The sequence below is a fragment of the Hyperoodon ampullatus genome (genome assembly GCF_949752795.1).
Source record: "Hyperoodon ampullatus genome assembly, chromosome: 2".
NCBI lineage: Eukaryota > Metazoa > Chordata > Mammalia > Artiodactyla > Ziphiidae > Hyperoodon > Hyperoodon ampullatus.
In genome coordinates this window covers 30,718,960-30,733,545 of record NC_136915.1, presented here as the reverse complement: position 1 = coordinate 30,733,545, position 14,586 = coordinate 30,718,960, and the positions used below count along the sequence as shown (strand labels likewise).

General features: G+C 52.0%; 1 protein-coding gene across 1 annotated transcript in view; it reads left to right on the top strand.

The window, feature by feature from the left end:
• Positions 1-14,586, top strand: part of GRIK3 (glutamate ionotropic receptor kainate type subunit 3) — a gene marked incomplete at both ends in the record, with an annotated part of 234,217 nt that overhangs the window by 166,545 nt on the left and 53,086 nt on the right. The window contains 3 exons of the mRNA XM_079696534.1: positions 402-455; positions 11,381-11,554; positions 12,274-12,417. Of these exons, the coding sequence (XP_079552660.1) occupies positions 402-455; positions 11,381-11,554; positions 12,274-12,417 (372 nt within the window). The remainder of the gene's footprint in view (positions 1-401; positions 456-11,380; positions 11,555-12,273; positions 12,418-14,586) is intronic.

The window sequence follows — 14,586 nt, the reverse complement described above, 5'->3', positions numbered from 1 at the left end:
AGGCGATGTTGGGCGGATTCCAGCAGCGTTTCTCCAAGTGTGGCAGGCCCGGCGATGCTTACTAAAAAGGCAAACCTGGCCCTGCAGAATTTGGAATCTTTGGAGAGTGTGGCCTAAGATTCTGCATTTTAATGTGTCACCCATGATTTTGCTGCACACTCCAGTGTGAAATCCACTGCTGTCTGCCAACCAGTCATTTTCCCTGTCGGGAGGTGGTCTCAGAGGATGTCCCACTCCAAGCGGCCAGCCTCTCCCAACCCACCACCAGCCTGTGCTGCCCCGGGTCCTCACCGCTCTCTCCCCCCTCCCTTCCCACCCCCCATCTCCCCCTGCCAGGGTGGAGAGCGGGAGGGGCTTCTCGGGTGTTCCCTGCAGGGTGCTGACACTTTGCTTTTCCGTAGGCCATGGCCATGGGCATGATGACCGAGTACTATCACTTCATCTTCACCACCCTGGTAATGTACCTCCGAGTTCTGGCACGGGTCGGGGTGGGGCTCCCTCAGAACAAGGTCAGCCCCGGGGGAGACAGTTGCATCAGCTAGAGGAGATTCAGGCTGGACTTGCTTCCTAAGGCTGTAGGTGTGGCCCCAGGCAAGGGCACAAATTTGTCTTTGTGGCCTGCCCACTTTGAGAAGTGACATCTTGTTGTGACTAAAGACAGGGACTCTAGAACCTGCCCGTGTGAACACAAGCCCCTGTGCTTGCCGGCTGTGAGATCTCGCAGGAATCATTTAACCTCCCTCAGCTTCTCCCTCTGCAAAATGGGCATGATCATGGCTCCTACCTCCTAGGATTGTTGTGAGAACTGAATGAGTTCGTGAACTAAAGCGCTAAGAGCAGTGCCTGCTCATGTGAAGGGCTGTTGTTATGACGATGACCCTTGGCCCCAGCCCACACGCCTCCCCACAGGTCCCAGGCCTCAGGCCTCATGCAACAACGGGAGTTGCCACTTTGGATTCCTGTGACATCCACGCTCAGGTCTGCCCACTCATTATCAGCTGGGGCCAGCCCACCTGCGGGCTCCAGATGGGTCCTGTCCACACCTTGAGAACATGTAGGGCCATTTAAACCCATTAGGGTAATTAGTTGTGGTCTGAGATCAGCAGAATAAAGAGATCCCTGTGCCAAAGGGGCACCAACCCCCAGCCACCCTGCCTTGGAGCCAGATGCCCTGGATGTCACTGGGGCCCCGGGTGGACTCTTTTACCCAGCCCAGATCTGGGGCAAGTGACAGCATCACTAAACATCCTGTGGCTGAAACAAGCTCCCGAAATCTGTGTCAGACTTGCCCCTGCAGTCTTGCAAGCCTCTAGCTGTGTTCCTTCGTTCATCCAGCACCCAGCTAACGTTCCTTACCCAGCACCTGTATTCAGCTGAGCATCTCAAGACCACTGGCACTGAGGCCTGCCCTCAAGGAGCTCCCATCCTATCCAGTCTGCATCTCTATGTGTAACTCATTCGGCCGGCTTGTGCCATCACAAGCCATCACATCAGATGGCCACGGGGCACAGCAGAAGGAGACGCCGGGTGCCACAGAGCTGGTGGAAGGTGGGGAATTTCAGGCAGTCTTTTACAGGAAAGAAGATGTTTGAACTGGACCTCGAAGGATCAGTAGGAGTTCACCAAGGAGAGAGAGGAAGGGCATTCCACATAGAAGGAACAGCATAAGCAAGGGCCAGGAGGCAGGTTAGCTCTTCAAGGCTCACTCTGGTTGATTGCCAGAGCCAGCTGTGTTCATCTCTTCCTGGCTCCACTTTCAGTCAGTGACATCATGCAGGTAGCTTGAGATTGGCCAAGGTGGGTGTATTCAGACCATAGAAGTTGGCAAATGCTACAAATAAGAGGTTCCTCCTCGCCATCCCCTGAGAGCTGGTTAGTAAGCATTTCCCAGCATACAACTGCTTGTTACCCTCTCTCTACCCCCAACCCTGTGCCCATGGCAGAGCTCAGGGGCCACCCTGCCCACTCTTCTGATCCAGAACCCAGACCTGGAGACCTGCCAGGAGCCTTGGTGGGAGAAAGGGATGCTGGGAGCTGGTGACTGAGACCAGGTACCTTCTGCCCTGGTCCCTTCTGGATTTCTATCCACCCAAGCTAGCTTCTACCCTGGGAAAGTCATTGGAGGCTGGAGGATGAGGTCATCAGTTCCCCAATATTCCACCTCCGTATGGAGCTAGGAGCAGGGCAGAGGAGCAAGGCTGGGAAGGTGGGGTGGGGCACATTCCAGGCACCCGAGGCTCTGTCTCCAGGCATGACAGCCCTGGGCTTCTAGGGTGTTGAGTCCAACCTCTGGGCCCTTAGAGGTCCCCACAAGCCCTGTGCCAGCTCAGCACTTTCTTCCCACGCTTGCATCCTGCTGGCTCACCTCCCTGAGTCCTCACCGCTCTGAGCTGCTGTAACAAAGCCCTGGAGTCCATGTAGGAATAGACAAGGGAGGAGCAGGCAGACCTCCCGGGACGGCTGTGGTCCCCCTGCAGACCGTGCCCATCTCCCCTCCACATTACTTTCCAGCTCAGTGACAGGAGAGCAGGCCTTGGAGGCATAGATAAAGTTGAGAGTCCCTTTAGCACCAGGGACTGTGCACGTGGGCAGATTGCTTAGCTTCCCTGGGCCTCAGTTTCCTTGCCTCTAAAATGGGAATAATTTGTGGTGCCTCTGGGCTTCAGAGCCTTCATTTGGCCTCTTTTGGTTTCAAGGAGCAGAGCTCACTCAAGTAACCTCAAGTCACTAGAGACTCAAGAATGAACCACCAGGCCACAAGAGCAGATGTGGAGAGTGGTTCTGGATCCAGAGCAACCCTGGACGTCACGAGGATTATAGTTCCAACCCTCTGCCCTGAGACTCAGCCAGGCTCTTCCGTTTCCCTCTCTCTGCCCATTGCTCCCTCCCCCTGCTCTCGGCCTCAGCTCCTTCCTCGCCGTCTCTGTTCCCTGGAAACTTCAGCTCATCACAGCTGCCCTGGGATCATCACACCCCAACTGACCATCCATTCTGCCTCTGCTGCTTCTCACCACGTCTTTCTCTGAGCGTTACCCACCTTCCCCAGGTCAAATTTCAGACTGATCAAGCACCAGCCAGTGCTTCTCAACAGGGCACTATATAGGCATTTGAGGCTGGACATTTAATCCTTCCGGAATGTCTTGCCCACTATAGAATGTTTAGCATCCCTGTCCCTGCTCACTAATTTCCAGGCTTGGTGACAAATAAATAAATGCCATCCACACATTTTCAAATGTCCCCAGGATAGGGACTGAGTCATCAGCCAGATTGTAGCAACCCCCCTTGGGAGGTGACCACTCCTTGGCTGGTCAGCCGAGGTCTGGCAGTGGGGGTCAGAGTACAATGGGCTCACAGAATCTAAGTCATGGCCACCAAGCAGAAGGTCCAGGGCACTGGGAGAGCCCTTCAGAAGCGGCAGGAACAAAATCCACAGATCTCATTCACCCACCCTGAGTACTGACCCCTCATCCACTGTGTCCACACAGGGCCTGTGGTTAAGTCCTCTTTGTGCTTTGCTTCCCGTCTTAGCTCCGGACAGTCAATTAAAAGCATCTGTGCCTGGCTCGTGCCCTCATTCCAAGGCCAGAGGGAGTGTCTCCTCAGGGAGCTCTCAGCCCTGAGGCCAGACCTGACCTTCTAGACAAGACTCTGGAGGAGGCACCACCCCAGTACGCCAGTGGCTCTCCCCATTAATGCCAGTGCCAGTGTGGGGTCAGGGTTGGACTTTTCGGAAGGAGGGGCCAGGCAGTATCCTTGCACCCTGGGGCAGTATCCTAGCCCAAGAGAGTGTCTGCTTTCCCTACTTTTTTATGGGTTTTTTTTTTTTTTTTTTTTGGTCACACCGCGCAACATGCGGTGTATCAGTTGCCAACCAGGGATCTAACCTGTAACCCTTGCAATGGAAGCACAGAGTCTTAACCACTGAACCACCAGGGAAGTCCCTGCTTTCCTTACTTTTACATTTCCTTAATTCAGTCATTCATATACTCACTTATCCAGCAGGCATATACATATGCTCTCAAGGTCCCAGGTACCAAGCTAGGCACTTGAGTGAGACGGCGTGTCTAGAGATGGATCCAACACAAAGCTCACCAGCTGGTAGGCTTCCTTTGTGCACATAAGGATCAAGGACAGTGCCCAGTTTACCTCTATATCTCCAGTGCCCAAATAGCACCTGGAATACAGTAGGTGCTCATTAATGCCTGAATGAATGAATGAATATAATACAAAGTAGAAAGTAATCAGTGAAATTAACATCCTCATAGCAACAGTGACGTCCACCGACTCTGGTGCCAGTCCGCCTGAGTTAGAATCGAGATTCTTCCACTTCCTTGGGCAAGTTACTTCGTGTCACTCTATCTCATTCCCCATCTGTAAAATGGCCACAAGAACAGTACCATCTCACAGGACTCTTATGCTGAGCATTAAGCGAGTATGTTGACATCAGTAAAGCACTAAGGAAATGTTATTTATTACTATGTAAGACTTAAATTGATTAATTAAATAATTCCTGCTTATATATTTTATGTGCTCAGTATACCCCATCTCATCCAAAATTCTGAACAACTCTCCAAGGGAGGATGACTTTCCCAATTTTACAGAAAAGTAGAAACTGAGGGTCAAAGAGGTCACTCAGTAAAAAAGGAGCAGAACAAGGATTTTGACCAGCCGGGACCTATCCAGCTCCAAAGCCCTCTGCTGAAGCTCGTGCTGAGAGCCGCATGCAGTGTTGCCTGGCTTCCTCTGACTGGCTCCAGCTCAGATTCCACAGGCTGTGATGGTCCAGACATCACGTGATTGACACTAATGCGGGGAACAAAGCCTCCACAAATCTCAGCGGCACTCACACTTCACAGGTTCCAAAGCCCTTTCTCCACATCGCTGATTTTCCTCTTCACAGGGCAGTTTGTGCTCCCCATTAATTGATGGGGAAACCTGGGACCAGAGAGGTTGAGTGAACTGCCTAGAGTCTCCCAGCAGATCAGTGATAAAAGCCTTGGCTCCTGACTTCTGTTCCAGCCCACTGCCCTTCCTCCCCATGCCTCTCTGAGGGTCAGGAAGAGCCGATCCTTCCAGAGAGGCACAGTCCCTGCAATACAAATAGTTCTGCAGTGGAATATGTGTGTGTGTTGGGGGGTTGGGCTGCAGCGGGTACCAGGGTATCTCCCAGCAGCTCCCCATATGCCAGGGCATCAGCTATGTCGCCTGGGTCCCCATGTCCTGCTTCCGGCTCCAGCTCCAGGTTCCTCCTTCCAGCCCCATTGGCTTGAGAGTCTACCTCATGATTGTGCATGTTTGTGCCCATTGGTCCATCGTGGCTGTATGTGGGAGGGCAGTGGCATTTGGCATTTATCGCCTTCCCTTTAGGAAACCCACGTCACCAATTCTTTGTGTCTAAAAAATTCTCCAAACTTGCTTCTCCCATGCAGAAGACATTTTAATTACCCCAGCTGCCATTATCTGTTCCAGCCAGCTTTGAGCCATTCCCAGATAACCCCGTGTTAATCAGCCCCAGCTGAGCCCCTGGTACATGTCATGTGTAGGTAAAAGCCTGGAGGTGAAAAAAGAATTATAATAAATTAATAGATAAGCAATCACAATTAATGCTGCTTCCCGGCAATAACAGTTATATCATGGGAAAGATATTTTCATCTGTCATTCCTTAAGGCGATGTTTTCCGAGCTTCAGCTTCTACCCAGTCAGACCCATGGGGTGCTAATGAATTAGTCTATTATGTTATGCTGAATGTTTCTAAAAGGTCCCTCGTTGATACTGAATTCAATGTGTCAACATTTGGCATGGCGAACAGCAACTTTTTGCCAAGCGGCAAGGTTGTGCACAGTTCACTGTGTACAGCACATGGGGTCTCAGCCCAGGGCAGTTTGGACAAAAAATTGGAGCCGGACAAAGAGGCCTCTTTTCCAGCTCCGCATTATCACTGCCCTCATGTCACAGGCATGGTGGTACTCAGTGCCACAAGCCCTACAGCACTTTGCAGCTAAGTACAGGCTCAGGGTGACAGGGATGAAGGTGACTCCAGCAGTGACACCCCATCGTGCCCCCTCCCAGGCTGCGACTGGCCACAGCCACTGTGTGAGTGTCAGCCAACTCAGTGCTGCATCTGGAAACCGGAAGGGCTGATGTCGCCAGCACCCGAGCCCCCACCGAAGCCAGAGATGCTGCCCTGGTGTTTAGTCCTCAGGGAAGCGAGCTGAGTCACGGAGGCTCTAGGCAGGCTCATGTTGGGCATCTTTCAGGCCTTAGGTATCAGGTCAACACTGAATTGGAGAAGAGGCTGAGCCCCGTGCAGAGGTAGAGGGAGGAGGGCGCCCCCTGGAGGCAGAGCTCAGCTTCTCTTCAGTGGCCCCAGCAGTTCAGCTCTGGCCCCAAACTTGCATTCACCACCCTACAAGGCATAATCCCTCCATCTCCCCAGATCCACCTCCTTCAAAGGCAGTTTAGGGAAGCTCTCTTGTCTCTAAAGCAGTACCCTTGAGGGGCTCATCCTCCACTTCAGGCAATTTGCCAAACCACTCCTAACTTGTAGCCCCATAGAAATCTCCCCCTGAGAGGAGGTTGTAAAACACTAGCCTCTCCATTCCAGGCTCTTCCCAGTGCTGTTTAGGTGCCCTAGGGAGCTACCCAGCTGACTGACCCTTCTTTCCACTTTGGGTGATGGGAGCCCAGGGGCTCCTGGGGGAGACAGATGCAGACATGGACAGTTGTTATCAGTGGGGTGAAAGCAAAGAGGTCCCAAGATAAGAGCAGAAGCGCCCTTGACCCACCCTATTGTGTGTGGGTGTAGAGTAGTAGTCAGGGGAGGCTTCCCAAAAGAGGTGACCAGCTGAATCTCAGAGTGAGCCCACCCAAGGAGGATTGAGAAGACAGGCATCCCAGCCCGGGGATAGAGCACACACAAAGACACTGGCTTAGAGAAGCTGAATGATGGGGGCAGGGGCCAGCGAGGAATGGGGAAGGGGGACAAAAGCAGTTTGGTGTTCCTGGGGCAAATACGAGAGGGGGGGTGGGAAGAAAAGTGAGGCCAGAGGGCTGGAGAGCCTTGCAAACTGTACTAAGGAACTTGTGCTTCATTCTAAAAAGGCAAGAAGGAGCCATTGAAATATGCCAAGCAGGGGAGTGACAAGGTTGAGTTTATTCTTCAGAAAGACCCCTCTGAATGCTGCGTGGTGGGTGACTGAGATATCCAGGGGTGGGAACCAAGGGCTGGTCATAGGACAGAGGGAGGGCTCGGGAGCTGGTGGCCTGGGTTTGACGCCATTGCTCCCCAGCTGTGTAACCTTGAGCAAAAGACCTAACCTCTCTGTGACTCAGTTCCTTCCTCTAAAATGGGTGATAATAACACCCTTCTTGTAAGGTGAAAATGTGAATTAAGCGAGTTAATACACCTAAGGCACACAGAAACTGTTCTGAGGTTTATAGGTACTCCGTAGATGTTAGCTCCTTGCGATTGTTTTTGTATTGTCAAGAGAGGTAAGTCAGGAGGATGCAACTCATGTCTTCTCCTCTCTTCCAATAACCCAGTCATGTCCCTGGGGGCTGAGTCCAATAGCTGTCACAACCTGCTGCCAGAGAAGGCAGAATATGAATGTTTGTCAGCACTTCCGTGGTGTCTACCATGCACCAGACACATTCTAAGTACATCTATTAACCCGTCTCTTCCTCATGACAACCCTATATGGCAGGTACTATTATCATCCCCATTTTGCAGATGAGGCGACTGAGGAAAGGAGAGTAGATGGCCTGGCCTTATGGTCTGTGCTCATAACCATCACCTGGGCTGCCTAGTGAGCTCTTCTCAGGGAGGAACTGTGGGAAGAGAGACCTCCTTCCAGTGTGTTTCCCCCCTCTCGCTCTGATTCAACAGGTCTCCCCGTCTAAGCCCAGACGCTCTCTGTGTGTTTCCCAGTTAGGAGTAATAGCTTAGATTAGCGGCTCCTCAAAACACAGATTGAGGCCCCACCCCACATTCTCTATGACCCATACTTTCCAAAAAATGCTCCAAAAACAACTCTGGTGCATATCTTGTGCTTGACAACCACTGGGGACATAAAGCACGGGGATTTTTAAATAGGACAGACACGGTGTACTAGTAAATGTGTACAACCAGCTGTCCAAAAAGGGGGAAACCCAGATATGTAGTGCTTGCCAGTTTTCATGGTGTCAATACTCCCACCAAGGCCAATATCAAGCTACCAATGAATGTCACTGAGTGCAGAGTCAAGAGGAAGGCTGACGTTTAGCTCTTACAAGCCATTTCAACCCAGCTCCAACATACCACTGAGATGGACCTGGGTACGGTTTCTGCGCTGCCTTCATGAGCTCTATGACCTTAGGCAAGTCACCTCACCCCTCTGGCCCTGTTTCCTCCTCTCTAAAAAGGGAATACTATTAAATACCTACTTTATAGGGGATTGTGAAGATGAGATGATACACTCCATTCGTGGGGCTGAGCACACTGCCCACCCTCCACTCCCCAATGAGATTGGAGCCGCAGAGACACCCTCTGGTCAATTCCATGGAGACTCCTCCATCTACTCCCGCCCAGCCCCTCCCCCATCCCAAATCCTGGCTTTGAATCAGGGCCCTATTTGTTTGGGCAAGGCTGAGACTGGACTTTCTTGCTTGGGCTCAAATCTGCTCCCAGCCTCTCCCCTAATCCCTAAACCCTTAAAGAGGAAACCAACACAGTGTATTCCAGACGGAGGCCAGCTGGAGATACAGGAGGAACAGCAGGAGATCAGCACGAATTAGGAACATCTCAGAGACCAGAGGAAGCCAGCACGGTGTAAAAGAGCTGCTCTGTGGGCTCCAGGTTTTATCCCTCATTATCTTTCCGTGAGCCATCATTGATTTAAATGAAGCTGGGACTGTGATGGGGCCAGATGTTACTCCTGACGGCTGCAGCCATGGAGAGACAAGTACACTGTCCCCGGCCACTCTGTCCCAGCATGGGAGAGAGTGACTGAGTTGAGGGACCCGGGAAAGAGGATGGGCGGGGGGTGCCAGAATGGAAGGCAGCTGGATGAGAGGAGAGTGCGCAAAAGAATAGACAATGGATGAGGAGGAGCTCAGACCTGAAGACTCACTTTCCCCACTAGTGGGACGAGGCCCGTCTAGATTGTTGACATAACACGTTTCAAAAAGCAACCTAAGTGTCCATCAACAGATGCATGGATAAAGAAGATGTGGCACATATATACGATGGAATATTACTCAGCCATAAAAAGAAACGAAATTGAGATATTTGTAATGAGGTGGATGGACCTAGAGTCTGTCATACAGAGTGAAGTAAGTCAGAAAGAGAAAAACAAATACCGTATGCTAACACATATATATGGAATCTAAGAAAAAAAATGGTCATGAAGAACCTAGGGGCAAGACGGGAATAAAGACACAGACCTACTAGAGCACGGACTTGAGGACACCGGGAGGGGGAAGGGTAAGCTGGGACAAAGTGCGAGAGTGGCATGGACATGTATACACTATGAAATGTTAAATCGATAGCGAGTGGGAAGCAGCTGCATAGCACAGGGAGATCAGCTCAGTGCTTTGTGACCACCTAGAGGGGTGGGATAGGGAGGGTGGGAGGGAGGGAGACGCAAGAGGGAAGAGGTATGGGAACATATGTATATGTATAACTGATTCACTTTGTTATAAAGCAGAAACTAACACACCATTGTAAAGCAATTATACTCCAATAAAAATGTTTAAAAAAATTTTAAACATACAATTACCATACGACCCAGCAATAGTAATAAAGACCTATGTTCATCAAAAAAAAAAAAAAGTAACACGACTCTTGTGCAAATATAGAATGAACACGTGTGAAAGATGTATTCAAGTCGTGAACAAAGGAACCAGTAGGATGACAACGCTGGCTCAAAGAGCATTTGAAGGATTGAGTATTTATAGGTATTTGGTGTAGGGGGAACATAAAATAAGATGGCTAAGTCAGACACAAAAATGGATTAGTATTCTACAGGGCAATAAAACCACCACCTCGGGGATTATCTTTTCTATGGGCAAAAAATCTACGTATTAGCTCAGAATCTGGGCCTTTAACCAGTAGCCGACAGTGAAGTCAAACCCGGGTGCATTCTCCCGGAGAACTGCACAACCCCGGAGGGCCTGGTAAGCGATGCTTCTATGTGACGTTGAAAGGACGCACTGCTCTCCGTCTGCCTTCTCTCCAAGTTTGGGTAGTTTTTCTTAAGAGGACAGAGCTCTGCTCCGCTCCTCTCCTCAACCAGCCCCCACCTCGTGCCAGCTCTTCTCAGCCTAGCACCTGGCCCCTCCCTCTGCAGCCAACCCCCCTCTTTCCCTTTGCCCCCTGCCCTCACCAGCTCACCGTGCCCCAGAACTAAAGCTGGCAGGAGGGTCTGAAGCTGGGCTGCCCCCATGCATTAAGGCCTGTCTTCCTGGCTTTTAGGCCATTGCACCAGACCGTACATGACCTGGCCCGCAGACAGACAGGCTGAGTGCTCCTAGGAGGCAGGGGGTCAGGGGGCCTGGCTGATGATGTGGGGCAAGGGTAGAGGAGAGGACAGCTATACTCCTTCAGTCTCAGGCAGAAGAGACGATTTTAATGTAATTCTTTTATCGAAGTGTAGCTGATTTACAGTGTTGTGTAAGGTGTACAGCAAAGTGATTCAGTTATGCATGTATATCTGTATATCTATTCTTTTCCAGGTTCTTTTCCATTGTAGGTTATTACAAGATGTTGAATATAGTTCCCTGTGCTAGACAGTAGGTCCTTGTTGTTTATCTGTTTTATATATAGTAGTGTGTATCTGTTAATCCCAAACTCCTAATTTATCCCTCCCTCACCTTTCCCTTTGGTAACCCTAAGTTTGTTTTCAGAAGAGACTGTTTTAAAATACCCTCTTTGGGCGGATAAAATCCTCCCTTCAGCCTCCCTCTGGGTAACTTGGAGATGCCCAGACCCAATGCCCTTTGTCTTCCCAAAGCGGACCTCCCCCATCAGAGGATGATGGTCATGACCATTATCAAGCTCCTTTGCTGTTCCAGGCTGGGCATTTGATGTCTATTGCTTCACTGGGGCCTAAAGAGGAGGCATGATCCCCATTTTGTAGATGAAGAAACAGGCCGAGCAGTGTGTCTGAGGTCCAGCAGAGTAAGTGGGGTCAGCCACCAGGCAGGCTGGCTGGACTCCTCCACGCTCAAGTGGACTCCAAGTGTAGTGCTCCCATGGGTGCTCCATCCTCACCACTGAGCCTCACCTCCACAGGGCTCTGCAGGGAGCTGCAGCTGCTCTGGGGCCCCAGTAGGGAGTGTGGGAGGTGAGGCTGGAACTCACAGCCAGGCCACACCTTTGTTTACTGAAACTCTCTCTGTCAAGGATCTTTATGCGTTAGACCTGGAGCCCTACCGCTACTCAGGGGTGAACCTGACGGGATTCCGGATCCTCAACGTGGACAACCCCCATGTCTCGGCCATCGTGGAGAAGTGGTCCATGGAGCGGCTGCAGGCGGCTCCCCGGGCAGAGTCCGGCCTGTTGGATGGAGTGATGATGGTACGGCAGCCCCGGGAGGGCCAGACCTGGGGGCGCCCCTCCCTCCCTCCTTCCCACCATTCCTTCCTCCGTCCCTCCGTTCCTCCCTCCCTCTTTCCATTCCTTTTCCTTCCTTCCTTCCTTCTTTCCTTCCTCCCTTCTTTCCTTCCTCCCTTCCTTCCTTCCTCCCTCCCTCCCTCTCCTCCTCCCTTCCTTCTCTCCTTCTTCCCTATTTCTTTTTTCCCTCCCACCACTTTCCTTCTTAAGACCTGCCCTGTATCTGCCAGACCTTAAGCCAGGGGCCAGGCACACAGAGGAATCAGACAGAGTCCCACCCCAAGTGTGGGACTGCAGGCACGGAAACAGATGGTTACATAGAGTAGGAATAAGGACTAGTGGGTGCTGGGCACGGGGGACTTTCAGTTGTGGCTGGCGGGAGGCTGGGGAGGCTGGAAAGCTGAAGGTGTGCATAGGGGCAGGCAATAGCAGGGACAGTGGCACGGGGTGGCGGGGCCTGGCAGAGGAGGTCTGAGCTGCAGAGGGAGGGAGTCCGGTGTCTGCAGAGCTGCAGAGACAATCCGAGCTTGGCTTCTCACTCGGAGCAGGGACACGGTCACCTCCAGGGTCCCTCACCGGGACCCCCTTGCCTCTGGGGGGGGAGGGGAAGGGAGACAGGGCAGGGTGGGCTGAGGACTCTCGGGCCCGAGCTACTCTCAGGCAACCCTGGGCCTCCCCTCCAGACTGACGCGGCCTTACTGTACGACGCCGTCCACATCGTGTCCGTGTGCTACCAGCGGGCACCCCAGATGACCGTGAACTCCCTGCAGTGCCATCGGCACAAGGCGTGGCGCTTTGGCGGCCGCTTCATGAACTTCATCAAGGAGGTGAGTGCCCCCCCCACTCACCAGGACGGCACCAGGGCCATCTCCTGGGGGCCACAGAGCAGTCAAGGGCCCAAGTTTGGGAGTCAGACAGCATTGATTTCCAATCCACGTGAACTTGGGCCAGTTGCCTCACCTCTCTGAGCCTGTTTCCTCTGGTGAAAATGGGCTCAATAGGGACCAATCTAAGAGGATGACTAAGGGGCTGAGTCTTTGGCATATAGTACGTGTTCAGTGGGTGGTCGGCATTGTCAGCAGGACAGAGACTGGGCTTTAAATTACAACAGATGAGGGTCTTTGCCTCCAGCTGTGTGACCTCAGGCAACCTAGGGAAACCTGCTGAGCCTTGGTTGCCTCCTGGGGATGCTGTGAAGACGAAATGAGGCACCATGTGGACAGTGCTTAGTCCTGAGGGCAGAGGAGGCTCAGTAAATAATAATCAGCCTCCCCACTAACTCTTCTTCTTGGGCCCATCGGCCAACTTCCCAGCCAGGGTCCCTGCTGGGACCCGGCTCTCCTGGCACCATGGCAACCATGAAGAAGTCCCATCCATGGAGCTGATTCAAAGGAACCAGAGAGCAGAACCTGTCCTGCTGCTGAGAGGATGACCATGGAAATACACAGTGCCAAAGTTTAGTTTCAGACTCTCCACCACTGTTGTTCTTATGGATGGCAGAGTTTATTGTTCACATTTTACAGATGGGGATGCTCAGGCCTGGGCTTGTACCTTGGCTCCATCACAACAAGCTGCGTGACTTTGGGTGAGATGATTAGCTCTTTGATCCTCAGTTTCCTCACCTGTAAAATGGGTATAGTAAGAGTTCCTGCCGCAAAGCATTGTTGAAAAAACAGTGTGAAAAACTATGTGCGAAGCTTGTAGCCCAAGGCTAGGCAGAGTCAAGTCCCAGTAATGGTAGGTGAGGAAGGCTCAGGGGGACAAGATCAAGGCAGGGTTACTCTGGGTCAGAGGGAGTGACCTGTCCAAGGCAACAACAAGTGCAGTTAGGGGAAGCCCTCTAGGAGGGCTCCATATAGACCATCTCTTTGTAGCCATCACGATGGACCAGGAATGAAGCAGGCTGCTTTGAGAGTTCATTCATTGATTCACTACCTATTTGTGCAGGTCTGCTGGGTGGCCAGCACTGAGCCATGCACTGGGGATCCAACGGGGCTAAAACAGACGGGCCCCTGCACGGACAGAGCTCACCGCCTAGGGAGACGTCCATCAAGTCATCCCATTAATGAATGTAATCCCATATGCAAAGGAAGGCAACACAGTGAGGGTAAATAGCAAAGAAACCCACCACTCAGCAGACAGGGCAGCTTCTCCGGAGGTCCCAGTTCACCATGACTGCTTGGGACGAGGCCAGTGACACCTCCTGTGTTTTAGAATGACACTAAAACTTTAGAGTCTGATGCACTGCCTTTGGGCTTTTCTCTGCCTCTTCCCAGCTGTGCGGCTTTAGATAAATTCCTGGACATTCCCGAGTGTCAGTTGCCTCACCTGGCAAACACCAGCTAGTAGTCATCATGAGGGAGCAGTTATATCCTTGGCACCAGTCCCCTCCCCCTTAGAAGGGGCTCCAGTATCAGATGTTATGGTAGAAGAGGACCATGAGGGTCCCTTCTCATCCTACCCCTCAGAACTGCGGAGGAAGTCCGATTGTCCGATGCCCTGAGCAAGGCCTGGCTGGCCTGGGCAATCATCGGCTTGTTCTCTGGGAACTCGAAAGCCTGATTTCCAGCCCTGTGAGCCTCCTTCCTCGGCAGGCTCCAATGCAGTAGCTAGAGGTTAGCATGGGTTTCTCAATGACGGAGGCCACAACCCTAGGAGCCAGACGTAAGTGTCTTTGAAGCTTAACTACTTTTTAGCTGTGTGGCCTTAGATAAGCTACTGAACCTCTCTGTGCTGCAGGTCCTCCTGTACAATGGAGATAATACCAGGTTTGTTGTAGGTGTAAGTGAGTTGTGGTGTGTGAAGCACTTAGGACAGTGCCTGGCACAGAGCAAGTGCCAAGCTGATTGGCTGCTCTTACTATTATTTCTATCAACACGACTGTCGTCACGCTGACTTCTTGCTCCCCGGTGGGTTTCCAGCTAAAGAGGATCTCCAGGCACGTCCCCCACCCATTCACCCTCGCCCCCGCGTCGCTCGAGGCTCAGTCCTGAAGC